This window comes from Lacerta agilis, chromosome 9, assembly GCF_009819535.1.
Source record: "Lacerta agilis isolate rLacAgi1 chromosome 9, rLacAgi1.pri, whole genome shotgun sequence".
NCBI classification, from domain to species: Eukaryota; Metazoa; Chordata; class Lepidosauria; order Squamata; family Lacertidae; genus Lacerta; species Lacerta agilis.
This window is the reverse complement of record NC_046320.1, coordinates 53,240,913-53,256,720: the sequence shown is the minus strand read 5'-3', so window position 1 is coordinate 53,256,720 and position 15,808 is coordinate 53,240,913. Positions and strand designations below refer to the sequence as shown.

The window sequence follows — 15,808 nt, the reverse complement described above, 5'->3', positions numbered from 1 at the left end:
TGCCAACAACAAGCAATACACAATAATTACCAGCTGACTGCTTTCCAGGTACCAGTTCTTTTGCTCTTGCAGACTCTCCAGTTGTTGCTTTAGCAAAGTCTTCTCTTGCTCAAGGCACAATATTTTCTCCTCCATTGACTGAAGCTGGTTATTTTCCTCCAGCTTAATTTTCTCTGCATCCCCGTCTCCTCCAGTTAACAGATTTTTCTCTGTGTTGAAGTAGTCCAAGTGCTCTGTTAACTTTAATATCTGCAAGATGAAACACAACGTATTTTTCTACCCCAGAAAATGTTTCATTCAAGGCAGGTAAACAACAGTGATCAACAATACAGTGCAGAACATTCAGAGATGTTTGGCAAGAAGAGGGCAGTGCTAGAACAGCCCTGCTGAATCAGACCAAGAGGCTTCTTGACTCCATAATCCTATTTTCCTATAGCAGCCAACCAGATGCCTCTGCAGAGCAGGGTATGAGGGCATTAGCCCTCTTATTCTCAAGCAACCAGCATTCAGAAAATTGGTGCCTCTAATGCTGGAGATAAAATATACATGGAAGTCTGCACTTTCGTGCCTCCACCCAATATAGCACCATTTCAACATTCTACAACACCCCAGACTTTCTAGCAGTGTTTAATAGCCTCTGATGTCTTAACATGTTACAGGCCAGCTAAAGTACATTAAGCTTTAGATAGTCACCATAGAAAACAAGTGGCGTTGCCTTGAATGGGGCTTGTCTCGGAACTGAACCCAAAACATTCACACTCAAAGCAAAAAGGACCACAGCTCAGCGACAGAACACTTGTCTTGCACTGAGAAGGTCTCAGATTTAATCCCCAGCATTTCTAGAGAGGGCTGAGAATGTCCTCTGTCCCAAAACCTGGAGAGCTACTTCCAGTCAGCAAAGACAATGAGCTACATGGACTAAGGATCAAGATTATATAGGGCATTTCTTATGCTTCTAATTATGCTCCAACCTAGACCAATAAACTCTGCTGGATGTCCTTTTCCAACCCAACCAAGATAGATGTTACCTGTTGCTTCTGTTCCTCAATAGTGACCCCTAGAGATTCTTTAACACTTGAAATCTGTGATTCTCTCTCCACAATGGTTTCTTCCAGTTCTTTAATTTGCTTCTCATAACGCTTCAGAGAATTTTGCGCACTTCTCAGTTCTTCTTGTGATTCAATGTTCTTTTACATTAAAAACAAAAGAGGGATACATGCATTAGAGCTCCCATGACATACACTTCCTTGCAGTAGTGCTATGAATTGTTCTGCTACCCTTTCAAAGCTCTCTAGTTTGATGTAGGGACAGATGAATTAGCCACATAATAATAATTTCATTTATACCCTGCCCATCTGACTGGGTTGCTCCAGCCACTCTGGGAAGCTTCCAACATATATAAAAACAGAATACAATATCAAACATTGAAAACTTCGGTTCCATGTGAGTTTCACGTGTACTCAATTATAGGTATGTTCCATCCCACCTCAAACTAATTACAGCTTTTAAAAGCTAAAACCAGAACTTTGATATGGAGAAGCACTGGTGTGATATGATCACATAATGAAGTCCTGAAGGGATTTTCAAATGCAGCATCATGTACAACACATTGCAGTAATCAAGTGGGAGGTTTTGCTTACCATTGACACAGTCTCTTGTATATCTTCTTTGATCTGATCTCTCTCATGTCTGAGAGCCTCCTCCTCCTGCTTCAGGTGATCTCTTTCCCGAGTAAGTGCCTGTATCTCTTCTTCACTCTCTTGGAGCCTTTGAGCTAGGCCCAATTTCTCCATTTCCTCAGCCTCCATTTTAGATGCCCAGGTCTTCAATTGGTCTTTGAGTTGCTCCATTTCACTCAGTTTTTGATGTGCTTCATCAAGTTGTTCTCTCATACCAAGAAGCTTCTCTTGCTCCAAGTCCTTTTCTTGCATCTCTTTGATCTTGCCAGAAAGCTTCGTTATTATTATTTATGGAAAGACAGAAAAACTTTGACATTAGTAATAATGAAGCTCAAGTCCAACTTAGAAACACCAATTTTTGAACCTTGTCATTAAAAGGGTCTTTATAGTGGTCATTTTCTCCCACAAAGCTTTTCATTACCTGTGGACAATATTGATTTCAGCGAAGTTACACAATGCCAATTTAAATCTAACACTAAGCCAATTTATGCTTACCAAGAATGAGCAAACTTGTGGGTTTCTGGAGTGAAGATCATGGCCACAGCTCTCCTCCCCCGTCCTGCTGCAGCTGAACCCAGGGCTAAACCAAGGTTTGGCCTAGTGTTGCACATGAAGAAGGCTTTGTGGTTTGCTTCCCCCAGACAAACCACAAGCAATAAACCAAGAATATGCATTGGCTATAAACTCATAGATTATGCAAAGCAAGACAAACCATAAACCCAGGTTTGGATTCAACACCAGTTTAGTCCTGGGTAGCATGAGAGCAGCAAGACTTGCGGAAAGAGTGCTGCAGTCATAATCTTTACTCCAAACAACCCATGTCATATTACTTTTGCTAAGCTATGGTTTTGCTTAGTGTTACTTACTATGAATCTGACTAGTTTTGCATGTAACACAAGGAATCTAGTGTACTCCAGTAGCCTAAAAGGGCTTACCTCTTGCCAGATTGCAAAAAAAAGAAATGAGAGCATGTCAGAATTCTGCTAAGGAGCAGAATACCCTAGGACAGAATTTATTCCTGGAATTAGTGGTTGCTATTATGTGTGTGCACTCAGGAATGTAATTATAATAACAACAATGATAATTTTATTATTTATACCCCACCAATCTGGCTGGGTTTCCCCAACAACTCTGGGCAGCTTACAGCACATATAAAACATAGTAAAAACATGTTTTGTTTACAAAACAGAAAATGCATCTGCTGTAGTAGCTACCACAAATAGCAATTCCAAGTCATATCCCTGCCTTGTTTTGAGAAGCTGATGGGGGATACCGTGGAACCCAGTTCCATGGGTTTGGTAGCTTCACTTTCCCATTCATTTCAAAAGGGGTAAATTGGGCTCCTTCTAGCTTAGTAAGTAAAATGGACATTTTTTAAGTGTGTAGGGAAAGAGTACACACAATAGGACAGCCAATTCCAGAATTGTGGGATTGGTTCATGTTTCCTGGAAAAAAAGTTTTAGAAATATTTCAGAAAGTGGTTGTGATCCAAAGCAACCTCATTAGTGTAGTAGGGTTGAGCACTTTGTGTAACAGCACATTTATGTGCCAGGCCTTGCTGCAATATAGGGAAAAATAGAAGCAAGGAGACAGTACCAAGGGCCCACTCAACTTTTCAGATAGAGCTAAACAAAGACTGAAGTCCAGAAATGTTTGCATCAAGAAAAGCCATCAGCTGCTGTATAAAAAGTCAAAGAACCAGGAAGGACTCACCTCTTGAGTCACTTCATGAATGGTTGCCTGTAGCTTGAGGTTTTCTTCAGATAGAAGATCTACTTGGCATTTCATCTGCTTGTTTTCTTCTGATGCAGTCAAGAATTTCTGCTCCAGTTCATCACAGTGACATTTCAGCTCTTGAAAAGCTAGGTCACTTTGGCGCATTGCTTCAGAACTTACAAAATCTTCTTTGGATTTTAGTGCAGTAGTTGCTTCGCACAGCAGTCTCTCCTTCTCAGATACTTGAGCAAGCAACACCTCTTTTTCCGAAGCCAGAGAAGCAATCATTTCAGATTTTTCAAGCACCTACATACACACATTTATATACACAGAGTATGAGCATGTAGTAGGCAGCTATCATCATCTCAGCTGTGCTTTATAACATGTGTTCTAGCTGAATGAAGGCTAAGTTTGGTTTTTAGATGTACTTTGCTCCCCTGAACTGGAAGAAAACTACAGTACCTTCTACAAGAGACTAGAGAAAAAAGCTTCAGGTTGACAGGTGATGACTGATCCAACAAATTACATAGCCTAGTACGGAACTGAACACAAATATCCCCAGCAATATTTATTTATAAAAATATTTAGAGGCCTCCCTTCATATAAAATATCAGGGCTGTGTATAACCAACTTTACAAAAATACACAATAAAAGCAACACAGAATAATCATAAAACCGACTGGCTCATCTTAGAAAGTTTAAACCACTGAATAGGCCTATTGATTAAAAAAAAAATATTCAGGAGACATCTGAAGGTTGATAACAGGATGTTGAGGGAATAGTCCATGGCATGGGACTAGAGATGGAAATTTTTGGAAAAATGGGAAAAAAGGCTACATTAGCACTTCTTTTTTCTTTTCCAGATTGAAAGTCATTCTGTTACTTTAGAAACATAAAATATAACTATGGACAATTTTAATGGGCATAAAATTATCACAACTAGCATATTAAAAAATATAGTGTATCCAAACAATTATTACAAACAATTTACTTTTAAAATAATATTTATTTGTATTTGTAAGAAATGGAGCAACAATCTCCTGAACTGTTTACTAGTTTATGTGGAACAAAAAAAAAAACTCCACAAAACAATTTTTAAAAATCCAGAAGTAACAATTATTCATATTTCCTCTCCACAGTATTTAAAAAAAACATTCTCATAAAAAGAATTGAAGAAGGAAGTGGGGCTAAGTTTCAATGAATGGGCATGAAATTTAATCAGAATCATTTTCTGAGCTGTAATTAAGTATATACTTTCAGGCCCTTTTTGTTGCTCTATATTTTCTTCCAGTACTTTGAGGCCTAGTGAAGAGGAACAGAACCAATGCAGAAACAAAACAAACATTTTTTCTTTTCTGGTGACAACAGCACCTCCTAAAGGAATAAATGTATCTTGTTCTTGCACTGGACAGTTCAGTTTGTAACCTAGGACTTGCTTATCCTTACAGAAATTAGAATAATCTGATATACCATACAAATTTTTTAGAAATGATTTATAAAATATTTGAACCCCTTATCTTAAAACTTTTTACTGATTAGAATTATTTACAGAAGTTACTGTAGTAGAAGCACCCCAGTCTTTCAGCAAAGATGATTAACTATATTCTGGGTGGGGGAAAAAACATTTCCATAAAGTTAAATGTGTTCTAAGAAAGCCCTGACCTAAGAAACAGCTTCATGGCAGCCCACATTGAATTAGTTTTTACCTCCTTCTGGAAGATTTCAGTGTCAGGTCCCGAACGGGCTTCTAACGATGCAGCTGCTTCTTTCCTTAAAGTTGAATTCTCTTCCAGGGCTTTATTCAGTTCATTTTTTAAACCCACAATCTTCCTTTCCAGTTCCATACATGAGAGTAAGTCTGGGGGTGGGGAGTTTAAAGATTTCAATTGATAAAACTGACAAGGATTCACTACCACTGTGTTGCAAGCAAACTCTAGATATACAGTTCTTGCTCCGTAGTTCTCAGCTTCTGTGAAAATATCCTGCTAAAGCACACACCCTTTCCACCAGTTTATACCCTGGTTTCTGACATGCAAACTTCCTTGAAAGACTACTTGCCTATGCACCCCTGAAGCTCAATTTCCATCTTCTCGGGGGGCTCAGCCTAAACCCACCAGTCCAACTTATCCCCCTCCCCAGTGCTCCCCCCCAAAAAAAATGTTTAGGCGTACTCTCATTTTGACTTAAGAAAATCACCATTTTATAGTTCAAATCGGGAAAAATAAATACAGCAAATGGACAAAAGTACAAAAATTGACAAAATGTTTGGGGGTATGCATCCCCCTGCACCCCCCGAAAACAGCACTGCCCCCCCAGACCTTACCCCCCTCTCTACTTCTCCAGCCCGCCCCACGGGCAGCAACTACTTTTATTTTAATTCCACGCAGCCACTGTCTAATGCCTGAATTGCACATCAGTAAAGCATGCTATCAGGACATAAACTGACTGAAAGCCACGAGTCTAAAGTCCCAAGTCACTAAGGTGTCTGCCAACCAAGTCCATGACTGGCTGGAAGGATGCAAGGGCAGAGAAGCGCAGAGCCATAAACCTCTCCAGGGTTTTTTGTTTGAACCCTGCTGCACTGTATCATGAATGAATGGTTAGTTGCTTTACGTCAGGATTGGCTAAATGAACCAACTAATCCCAGTTGAGATGCAGCAAATAATTAAATTGCTTGTTTGCCATGCCCCTTGCATCCAGCCTGCCTTTATCAGGGACCCAGACTTTAATGTGGCAGGACCTGCTATGTGGAACTTCTTGCCAGCAGAAGTTGAGCATGAGTCAGCCCCTGCTTTCTCTTAGACGTCTTTTCAGAACTGTGCTGTTCAGATAAGCCTTTGGGATGCAAATTCTGTGCCAAACCCGCCTTGATATTTTTTCATTTACATTATTGTAGCATTATGTTTCTGTGTTGCGCATTGCCTTGTTTCTTATTAAAAGGGTGCCTTATAAGTATTTAAACTAAATTTAAGGGGCCTGAACATGTGTGCCACCAGTTTTAATTCATTAAAAAATAATAATTCTCAGCTATCAGAAGTTCAGAAAAAAGCCTGATGATGTGAAGAACCTTCTTGTTCTAAATCAATTCCATAAAAAGGTACCATTTGGAACTCTTCCCTCCAAAAGCGATGCCAGATTTGCATTTTCCTGCAGGTAGTACTGCAATTCTTTCTGCAAGTCAGATTGCATTTTCTTGTAGGCGACTTTTCCAGAATCTAGCTGTCTTCTGTAACACTCAATGTCTTTTTCCATTTGCTTGTACGTATCTGAGAGCTGGTCCTACATGGGAGAGAGTTAACATGCCATTACCCTTGTCCATTTACATGCCAGGACAGTGGCAGATTTGTACACCGTGCCATGTACAGTGGTGCCCCGCTAGACGAAAATAATTCGTTCTACGAGTGTCTTCGTAGAGCGAATTTTTCATCTAGCGAAGCGGCAATGGAGCGCGGAGGTTTTCGCGCTAAAAAAAAAATCGTCTTGCGGGGCAGCCTTCCGCTAGCGAATGCCGTTCGTCTAGCGAGTTTTTCGTCTAGCGAGGCATTCGTCTAGCGGGGCACCACTGTACTTCAGTAACACCATCCTCTCTATCTTCCAGATTGTATTAGCACTGTTATCCCAGTCCATATCACCCCAAGGAGGCATCACTGGGATTCTACTTGAAAATTATCATAACTCACAGGCAAGGACCTACTGGGAGCTTATTGTTTTAATGTATTTCCTTAAGCTATTGCCATACTGCCCTTCATCAAAAATGGGCCACAGGGCAGTTTACATCTGATTTAAGGCAATAAAAAGGCATAAACACAAGAAAACAAAAATGATTAAAAAATTCTCATAAATTGCATGAAGGATGTAACTAGCAGCATCACAACTCAGAAATTACTTCACCCATCAGCCTTTTAAAACCTGACTCCAAAAGGTGAGTTTGACCTGGTTTCTAAGCAAATATAGAGGCACACCTCAGTGGTGAAGAAATTCCACAGACATAAGCCACTAGGAAAAGGTGGGTTTTTTTTGTCCCTCTCCCCCCCCCCTGCTTATATCAGGTACTGACAAAAGGCCACAAAAAGAATTGTATCTGTTCACTCAGACATTACATAAAAGGCAAGTAAAAAACTACTCCATCCCAAGTCCACACACCATTTTTTCTTTTAGTGCCATGTTTTCACTTCTGAGGAATGAAGATTCTCTCTTGGAATCCAGCGCTACCGTCTCAGCATCCCTGAGAGACTGCTTCATTTTTTGCATTTCGGCCCCCGAGTTATTCAAAATCTGCTGAAAGTATGAGAACATGAGGGTAGTGTGTAAGTGTATGTATATGCCACCCACCCACCCTGCAAGAATCCCCAGGAATCAAGGACAAATAATAAAAAAGCCCTGCTTAAATAAAGAAGAAAGATTCAGACGTACTGATGACATGTCTCTCTCCCCACTTTCTGTCTTTGCTTCTCTCGTAAGATTTCTTAGCTCACTGACGTGGTCTTCCAGTGCTTTGATTTTATTCTTTTGCTCCTCGATCTTCAAGACTTTTGACATTACTTCCTCCTGATAAAGCAAGAAAGGGGAAAAACACCAGAAGTGTTTAGGCACACCATTCCATTTCCCAGCTTGATTGGGGGGGGGGGCCTCAGGTGTTGCGCAGCATTAAAATTTACAAACTGACCGAAGAATTCAAGGCATTTGGCTAAGACTAAACAATAGACTTCCATTTCATTATACATGCAAGGCCTACCACCACCACCAGCTCACCTGAAGATCTTGATTGCAAACTTCAGCATTTGCAATGATAGCCTTTAAGCTGGAAATTTCATGCATTAGTTGCATCTGTGGAGCAATCAAAGCAAAATGGCATAGGCAGTTAGGAAGCACCTTTCAGTCAGGTTTACCTGCAGTCACCCACCACAAAAACAAGCAGCCCCTGCATTCAGCTCCCCTCCAAACCACAGCGGAGCCAGGTTGTTACTGTAGAACACATAGCAGAAAATTTTGTGAGCATCCATTGCTTACAGTGGTGAGAAGCCCTGGGAAATAAAGTCTTAACGTCTCATTACTAACAGAGGGCTTTTCAACCCTCCAAAACAATAAGGGCAGAATGCACTGCTAATATACACTGAAAAGTGCTTTTCAGAAGAACAGGTCTGCTCTTTTTCTAGCATGCATTAGTTGGCCGCTAACTGATTTAAATAAATTAATATCCAATCCTCGCCTTTCTTCCATGCTGCAACTCAAAAGAGTGGCTGTTTTCACATGTCACAACAAACCATGCTTTACTGTTAATGCAAGATGGTGCCTACTTCACTCCTCTCATAGCACAGCCTACATACCACAATATAAGCACAAAAACAAGTGCCATTTTGGTTTGTTTGGTTTTTTTTTTTGCTTTCTTGGAGTTACAGGAATAGCATTTGTTTTAGTCTCATGTTGCTAACTTATCTCGAAGGGTCTCAAACTGAAAAGGGTGGAGTATAGGTATTTTAACAAAATGCAGGGTCAAGACAATTGCGTTAGACCCAGTTTTGTTGCTGAGGGTGTGCGATGCAGCACTTTTCAGCAGCTAAGGGGGGGTCCATCAGCTGTGCATCCCTGTCCCCCTAATGGTCACAGTGATCCATGCCATCACCATTTTCCTGACTAGACTACTGCAGTGTGTCGTACCTGGGGCTGCTTTGGAAGACTGAAAAAATTAAGACACTTCTTAAATACAGGTGAAGGGAACACATCCCATCTTCCCTGAAGGAAAGGTACTGACTGCAAGTCTGGCTGAACCCAATTTACCGTGCCAGCACTTACTTTTAAAATCTGATGTGGCTTTGAGCTCCAATATCACCAGAGCCTGCCATTTTACTAGCACCAAAGGATGTTTTCTGCCACCCCCTTTCTAAAGAGGGCATAAAATTAAAATGACTGGGTTGATATGATTTGAGAAGGGCAGTGATCAGGGGATATTCTCTGCAGTGGCTCTCCAGGCATTCAAGCGTATCTCTTGCTTTAATCCTGCTGATGTATATATGCACTACTGAGTTTTACTGTTTTGATACATTTAATTGCTTCTGCTGCTTTAATATTTAACTGAGTTCAATTCAGACTAAGTTAGTTGCCATAATCCCATTGCTTTCAATCGGAGTTCACTTAAGCCATAAAAGAATGCTCATATTAATTTAAATGAGATCTGCAGGCAAAAAGTCAGGATCCAGCTAATTTAATCTTCTTTAAATGATTTTGTCAGCCACTCAGAAAGTTGTAAAAAGAAAAGATGGCCTAGAAATAGGATTATTTACACACCCACTTTGTCTTACCTCTTGCTCGTTTGCTGTCTCTCTTTCGAGAGCCACAAACTCGTAAGTGGATATTTTCTCCTTGAGCTCTTTGAGTTCACATGCAATCAGTTCTTTCTCCATTTGCAGGTTTTTTAGTTCTACTTTTAACGCTTTTTGTTCGGTGACAGCATTATCCTAGCCAGGAGAGAGGCAGAGTGAGATTAAAAGGTTTTACCTACTCTTTCAAATTAAATTCTTAAGAGAACGCTGAAGCTGACTTACCCTCTCATCTACTAGGGTTTCACAAAGTATGACAGAATCTGCAAAATCTTTATGAATCTAGAAGAAAAATATTTTTGAAAGTTACAAGATGGCTCCTCTGTTACCTAGTTCAATTTCATCTCCTTACCAATATTTTATTTAAACTCATTTTTACTGGTCGCTTTTCACACCATAATAATCTCAAAGTGACTTACAAATATGTAAAAACCTTAATACTGAAAGCACTTGCTTGTTCCTTCAGCAATATATTGGTAGCTCAAAAGTGTTGTTGCCAAAGCCATACTGAGAGCTAGACATTATTTGTATACTGTACTAAGTTCCAGCCAGTTTTCAGGACTTCCAAAAAACCCTGAAAAGGAGAGGTGAGCTTTCCAAACCACAGAATTTCTCTCCCCTAAAAATGCTGACTCAGTTCCACCCCATCAAACTAAATGTCGATCCAACATAGTTAACAGGGGTAATTAAGAAATTGTTGCAAAAAAAGAAAAGGGGAGGAAGCCTGCAAAGGGGATACTCTCCGCTCCCAGCTTTGATCTTGTAATAGGAGTGGGAACCTTTTCCATTCCAGGGGTGACATTCATTTCTCAGCAACCTTCTGGGGGCCATATCCATGAGGTGGGAGGGGTCAGAGAAATACTGGGTGGTACAATGAATGTAAATTTCACCTCTGGTGCAGCAGGCTAGTTTCCACACACACAAATACCACTTACCAAACCAACCTCAGATCCTGGAATCCATTCCTCTTCAGGAATTGTAACACTGGCTGTCATCCACTGATCATCAGGTTCAGAGAACTCCGAGGATACAGCTGAAAGACAACCCATTTTGCCAGAATAAAAGTGTGTATACTTAAGATGCAGATAAGGGAAGTACCGCTCTGTTCTGCCTTGGTCAGATCACAACTGGAAAACCGGGTCCAGTTCTGGGTACCACAATTTAAGAAGGATATTGACAAACTGGAACGTGTGCAAAGGAGGGTGACCAAGGTGATTGAGGGTCTGGAAACCAAGTCAAGTCTTATGAGGAAAGTTTGAAGGAGCTGGGTATGTTTAGCCTGAAAAAGAGGAGACTACGGGGAGATATGATAGCCATCTTCAAATAACTCAAGGGCTGTCACATGCAAGACAGAGCAAGTTTGTTTTCTCCTGCTCTGGAGGTTGGACTTGAACCCATGGCTTCAAGTTACAAAAAAGGAGATTCCGACTAAACATCAGGAAGAACTTTCTGACAGTAGGAGCGGTTCAACAGTGGAACGGACTCCCATGGGAGGTTGTGGACTCTCCTTCCTTGGAGGTTTCTGAGCAGAGGTTGGATGACCATCTGTCATGGATGCCTTAGCTGAGATTCTTGCATTGCAGGGGTTTGGACGAGATGACCCTTGGGATCCCTTCCAACGCTACACTTCTTGAGACAAATGCAGAAAGATGTAGAGAAAGGAACTGAGCTTTGGTTACCTTGGGACCCAATGGGTCAAATTCTCCCCTGCCATGGGAGAAAGAACATGAGCAGCCAAATGCAAGCAGCAAGAGAATTAGCTACAATAGGCTTTGATAGCTTTTGCAAGGAAGCCAGCTATCCCTAGTGCCTAAAGATCGATCTCAGAATCAGATCTCTGGAGCAACCAGGAGATAAACGGAGCATGCTAAGTTATGCCAAGAGCCCTCTTGCCCTTCTCTGTCCTCTTCAGATCTAGCAATAGCATTCAGTAGAATTAACATATGCAGCTTAAAGACAGCCTTCAAAATAGGTGCAATAGTTTGATTCACTGTGGATATTGCTTAAACAATGTATTACCTAAGTTCTAACCTATCCCAACCTACAATTCTTCAGCCCATATTTTATGTAACACCTTTTTAAATAGTTTCCACGCATAACAAACTTACACTCTTCCATCTCTGATAGACAAGACAAAGATGTTTTAAACTGTTTGGCTTTTGAGGGAAAGCTTCCCAGCAGACATTCCCCTCCTTCTTGGTTTATTGCTCCTGGAGCCCAGGTCACTCTCCTCTTCCTTCGAATCTTAAAAAAATAAAAATCAAGGCATGTAGGAGAATTAAAGGAAGTTAGATCTTTTTATAAGCACAATCCCATTTGCTGATGTCTTGGAATTTGTACATGGCCTAGTGATGTCAAATTCAGTTGAAGCTAGTGTTTGTAGGTTCTACCATCCATAAGCATTTGCAAAAAAAGTTGCAAATGAAGAGGGGAAACTTTCCTACAACACGTTTGCAAGCACAATAAGCAACATGAACTCACTGTGTCTCACTAGTCGGGTGACAAGTAGCAGCTTCAGAATACTACAGAAAGCTCTATTTTGCGAGGCTGGGAGTCGGGGAGAGTGACTTCAGAAAGACACAACTGCCACATGCCCTTTGATCCCAGCCCTCGGGGGTGAGGCTGGGGTTGAAGGGCACATGGCATCCTTCTCATGCTGCCCTCCATGAGCCGCAAAGTTGTGCAGGGCCCTTGGTGGCGAGGGCTGGACTGGAGAGCAGCAGGCACCATTAAAGCACACTCAATCGCTGGTGCCTGTTCTTATACTAGCTTCCCAGTATGAGCTTCTTGCTTCAAGCATGATTTAACAGAGCTATGTTAAGCTTCCACACATTGGAAGGGCCTTTTCTACAGTGGCACCCTTCTAGTCATTCCCAGGTTTCCCTCGCCCCCATTTGGTTACTTAACAGCTGCTGCAAGAAATGTGGAACCACCACCAGTTTTCCACCAAAGGTCCCACAACACTTAATTTTTTAAATATTACCTTGAACTCTTGCGCTGATGCAAAAGAAGGTGCCGTCACCAGCATCTCAGTGAAAGTCCTTATTTTCTCCTGCTGTTCTTTTTGAAGAGCGTTCTTCTCTTCAATGATCTGTGCCAGCTGGGATTGTGATGAAACCTACAAAGGGAAAGCATTAATACCAAAGGCCGAAAGGCACACAATGTTGTTCATAGTAAGGTGTACCTGATTTCCCAAACTGTTATGGAGGGGTTTTTTGTATACGACCCGCTGAAAACTTACACACACTTTTGGGAATACTTTACTACCCCAAACCAAATTTTCAATCTATCTTGGGATAGTAAGATCCCTCAAAAGTAAAATTCCTCAAAACAAACCCATGTGTGTGGTTCCTGGAGAAGGTATTGAAGTTTACATTACAGAAAAATTTACTCTAACATGCTACATTGGCTAGAATACCCGTGTGCTTTTGTGTAGACCCCTCCTTGCTTGTGAGGATTGTGGTTGTTAATTTGTGTATTACTGTGATGGTAATAACGTACTATAGGTACTAATGGCTGTGAAGGTTAAACATCAGCATTAAACAATGGAAGCATTTAAGTTCCTCAGTCAGTTCTATGAAATTGAGTCTGCACCCCCCAGTGTGGAAAGGGTTGCATACACGCAACAATCACTGCACATCCGAAAGACACGGGATTGCATATGGTGATGAACCTGGAAGTGACCCAAAAACGTTGCTCAGAATGTCACAAAAAGGGCGTAACAGGGCTGGGGTACACTTATACATGCTCCTCCAATGTATGTGGAGGCTGGGAATGGAACCCCCGCACGAAACGATTGTCAACTTTATTAAGAGTTGTCACTGAAATTTGGCCAGACTCTGAAAATGGAGACTGTGTCTAAAAACAGGTGACACTTGGTATAGGCAGCTGACCCAAAACAGAAGAAGTTTTATAATCCGAGTCACCAACTAAAAGAATGCTATTGCCACAGGCATTCGAAATATTTGAACTTCTAAAAGATAAATGTGTTGTGCTTTTAAGGTATAATTGCTGGCAAAATAGAGCATGATCCTACTTAAAAAATAAAACAAAATATATAAAGATGTAATTTGACCTGTTCCAGCCTAGAACTCTTCGATTTCAAGGTAGACAACTTACTTCTTCTAGGCGTCGTTTCAGGTCTTCTATTTCCAAACGATATCTCTTCAGAAGGGCATCCTCAGTCAGAACTTCGTTTACTATGGGGCTATTTTTCATATTTTTAGCTGTACTAGCAAACTAGGGGAGATGGGCACATGGGAGTCAGAACCGCTCTTTGAAGAAGTCAGAAAAAAATACATTTGTGCAAAATCTCTTTTCGAAAATTACAGAAGTATGGAATCATAAAAATCAACACTTGCTATTACAGTAAATACAAATGGGATGCATTAAACGAAATGTTGCAGCATACCTTCACCTCCCCACAGAAGGGATAAGCCTAGGTTAGCCAACCTGGTGCCCTCCAGATGTTGTTGAACTGACCATGTTGATCACGGCTGATGGGAGCTGGAGTCCTCCAACATCTGGAGGGCAACAGATAAGCTATCAGGAGCTCAAGTAGGCCATTCCCCTCACCTTTTCCTTTTCCACCTGATATTCAAGACTCCATGACTACCACGAAAGCTTAGTCTTCACAGGCTCTCTTTTTAAAAGGGTTGGAGGGGCTGCTTCTGCAAACGTCAGTATCCACCCCAGCTATTAGAGGAAGTGCTAGACTACTTCCCTTTGAAGCGGAAGTCTGATTTCTCATAGTTCTATAACTGCAGATACATATACTAGAACAAAGCATGCCAGTTTAAAGAGAGGGAACTAACTTCTTGCCTACTTGTCACTTTGGGCAACTTCGCCCACAAAACTTTTCGGGGAAGGAAATGGAACTGTATGGTTTTACCTGGAGTGTGCTAAGAGTTTCTTCTAGGGATGCCGGAGTGACTGTGCAGATAATAACAGTCTTAGCATTTCCACCCAGTGAATTCTGGAGAATCCGTGTCAGCTTGCTATCCCTGTAGTTAATGTAGCCTCTGGTGAAGGAGGATGACCAAAAAAGGAACAAGGAAGTTTTTACTTATTAAGTAGAGGTAAAACTGGCCCAAGAGCTGACCTATTACACTGGACAGAGACAGCCCAATGTGGTCCTTCCAAAGGTGGTTGGATGACAACTCCCATCAGGCCCAGACAGATGTCATGCGGTGGTGGGAACTAATCAAACAACCTAGGGATGGTACTACATTGGCTGCCTGGTCTAGAATCACGTGAGAACACTTTTCAATACAGCACAAACTAAACAACCTTTCTTAACTACATTGTCCTTACCCAGCCTGATCGTCACAAAGCTTCTTGATAACTTGGCCCAAGATGGAGAGGCTCCGGTTTATATTGCAGCCTTCTTTGAGACGAATCCCTAGGCATCAAACACCAAACATAATTTTATTTTCAGACAGCTCCTTCCACAAAAGTTGTTTTCCTACCATACTGGGAGTTAACATAGTCAAGAGCTCCTGAATTTGATTGCTTTCTTCTTCATTCTCCATTCCTCCCCCTTCTGTATTGTTTTTAACCTGCCCATAGGCTCACAATCTTTTCAGATATGAAAAGAGAAAGTTTTAGGCACTTTATAAGTGTTAAATAACAATACTGGGCAGTATCCAAAGTTGCCAGTCTCCTGACAGAAGGCAACTATCAGCAGAATGGGCAATTTTCAGCGATTCCCCATTCCGTCCTTAAATCTGCTCTAGATGGTTCCTCAATACTCTGCAGCAGATTAAAGAGGGGCACAGGGTCCTGTGTAGGGTGAACCACCAAATTTTTTTATCTCCCCTGTTTTGCCAACCGATTCCTTCTGTCAATGAAAGGACAGCATTGGAGACACCCAATAAGACTTCAACATTGACTTCCGGCGAGGTCGCCATCACGGCGGTCGTGGGTTGCCTCGGCAGTGAGGCGACCCATCCAGCCCGGGGGTTGGAGCCCTGCCACCGCTACGCGGGGCTCCGGTGAGGCACGGGAAGAGCGTCCCGTGCCTCGGGCTCCCCGGCGGGCCCGCTAAGCTACGCGCCCTTCCCTCGCTCCCCCTGTAAAGGGGGAGTGGGGGTGAAG

General features: G+C 41.7%; 1 protein-coding gene across 1 annotated transcript in view; it reads right to left on the bottom strand.

Annotated features, from left to right (window-relative positions):
* CENPE (centromere protein E) overlaps positions 1–15,808 on the bottom strand; it is a 33,810-nt gene that overhangs the window by 8,223 nt on the left and 9,779 nt on the right. Inside the window, exons 10-26 of the mRNA XM_033159567.1 lie at positions 15,026–15,113; positions 14,604–14,733; positions 13,832–13,951; positions 12,696–12,830; positions 11,821–11,956; positions 10,648–10,745; positions 9,938–9,994; positions 9,695–9,850; positions 8,148–8,222; positions 7,809–7,943; positions 7,539–7,670; positions 6,497–6,674; positions 5,102–5,253; positions 3,393–3,701; positions 1,641–1,952; positions 1,029–1,187; positions 31–249 (exon numbers count right to left, since the gene is read on the bottom strand). Coding sequence (XP_033015458.1) covers positions 31–249; positions 1,029–1,187; positions 1,641–1,952; positions 3,393–3,701; positions 5,102–5,253; positions 6,497–6,674; positions 7,539–7,670; positions 7,809–7,943; positions 8,148–8,222; positions 9,695–9,850; positions 9,938–9,994; positions 10,648–10,745; positions 11,821–11,956; positions 12,696–12,830; positions 13,832–13,951; positions 14,604–14,733; positions 15,026–15,113 — 2,591 coding nt within the window. The remainder of the gene's footprint in view (positions 1–30; positions 250–1,028; positions 1,188–1,640; positions 1,953–3,392; positions 3,702–5,101; positions 5,254–6,496; positions 6,675–7,538; positions 7,671–7,808; positions 7,944–8,147; positions 8,223–9,694; positions 9,851–9,937; positions 9,995–10,647; positions 10,746–11,820; positions 11,957–12,695; positions 12,831–13,831; positions 13,952–14,603; positions 14,734–15,025; positions 15,114–15,808) is intronic.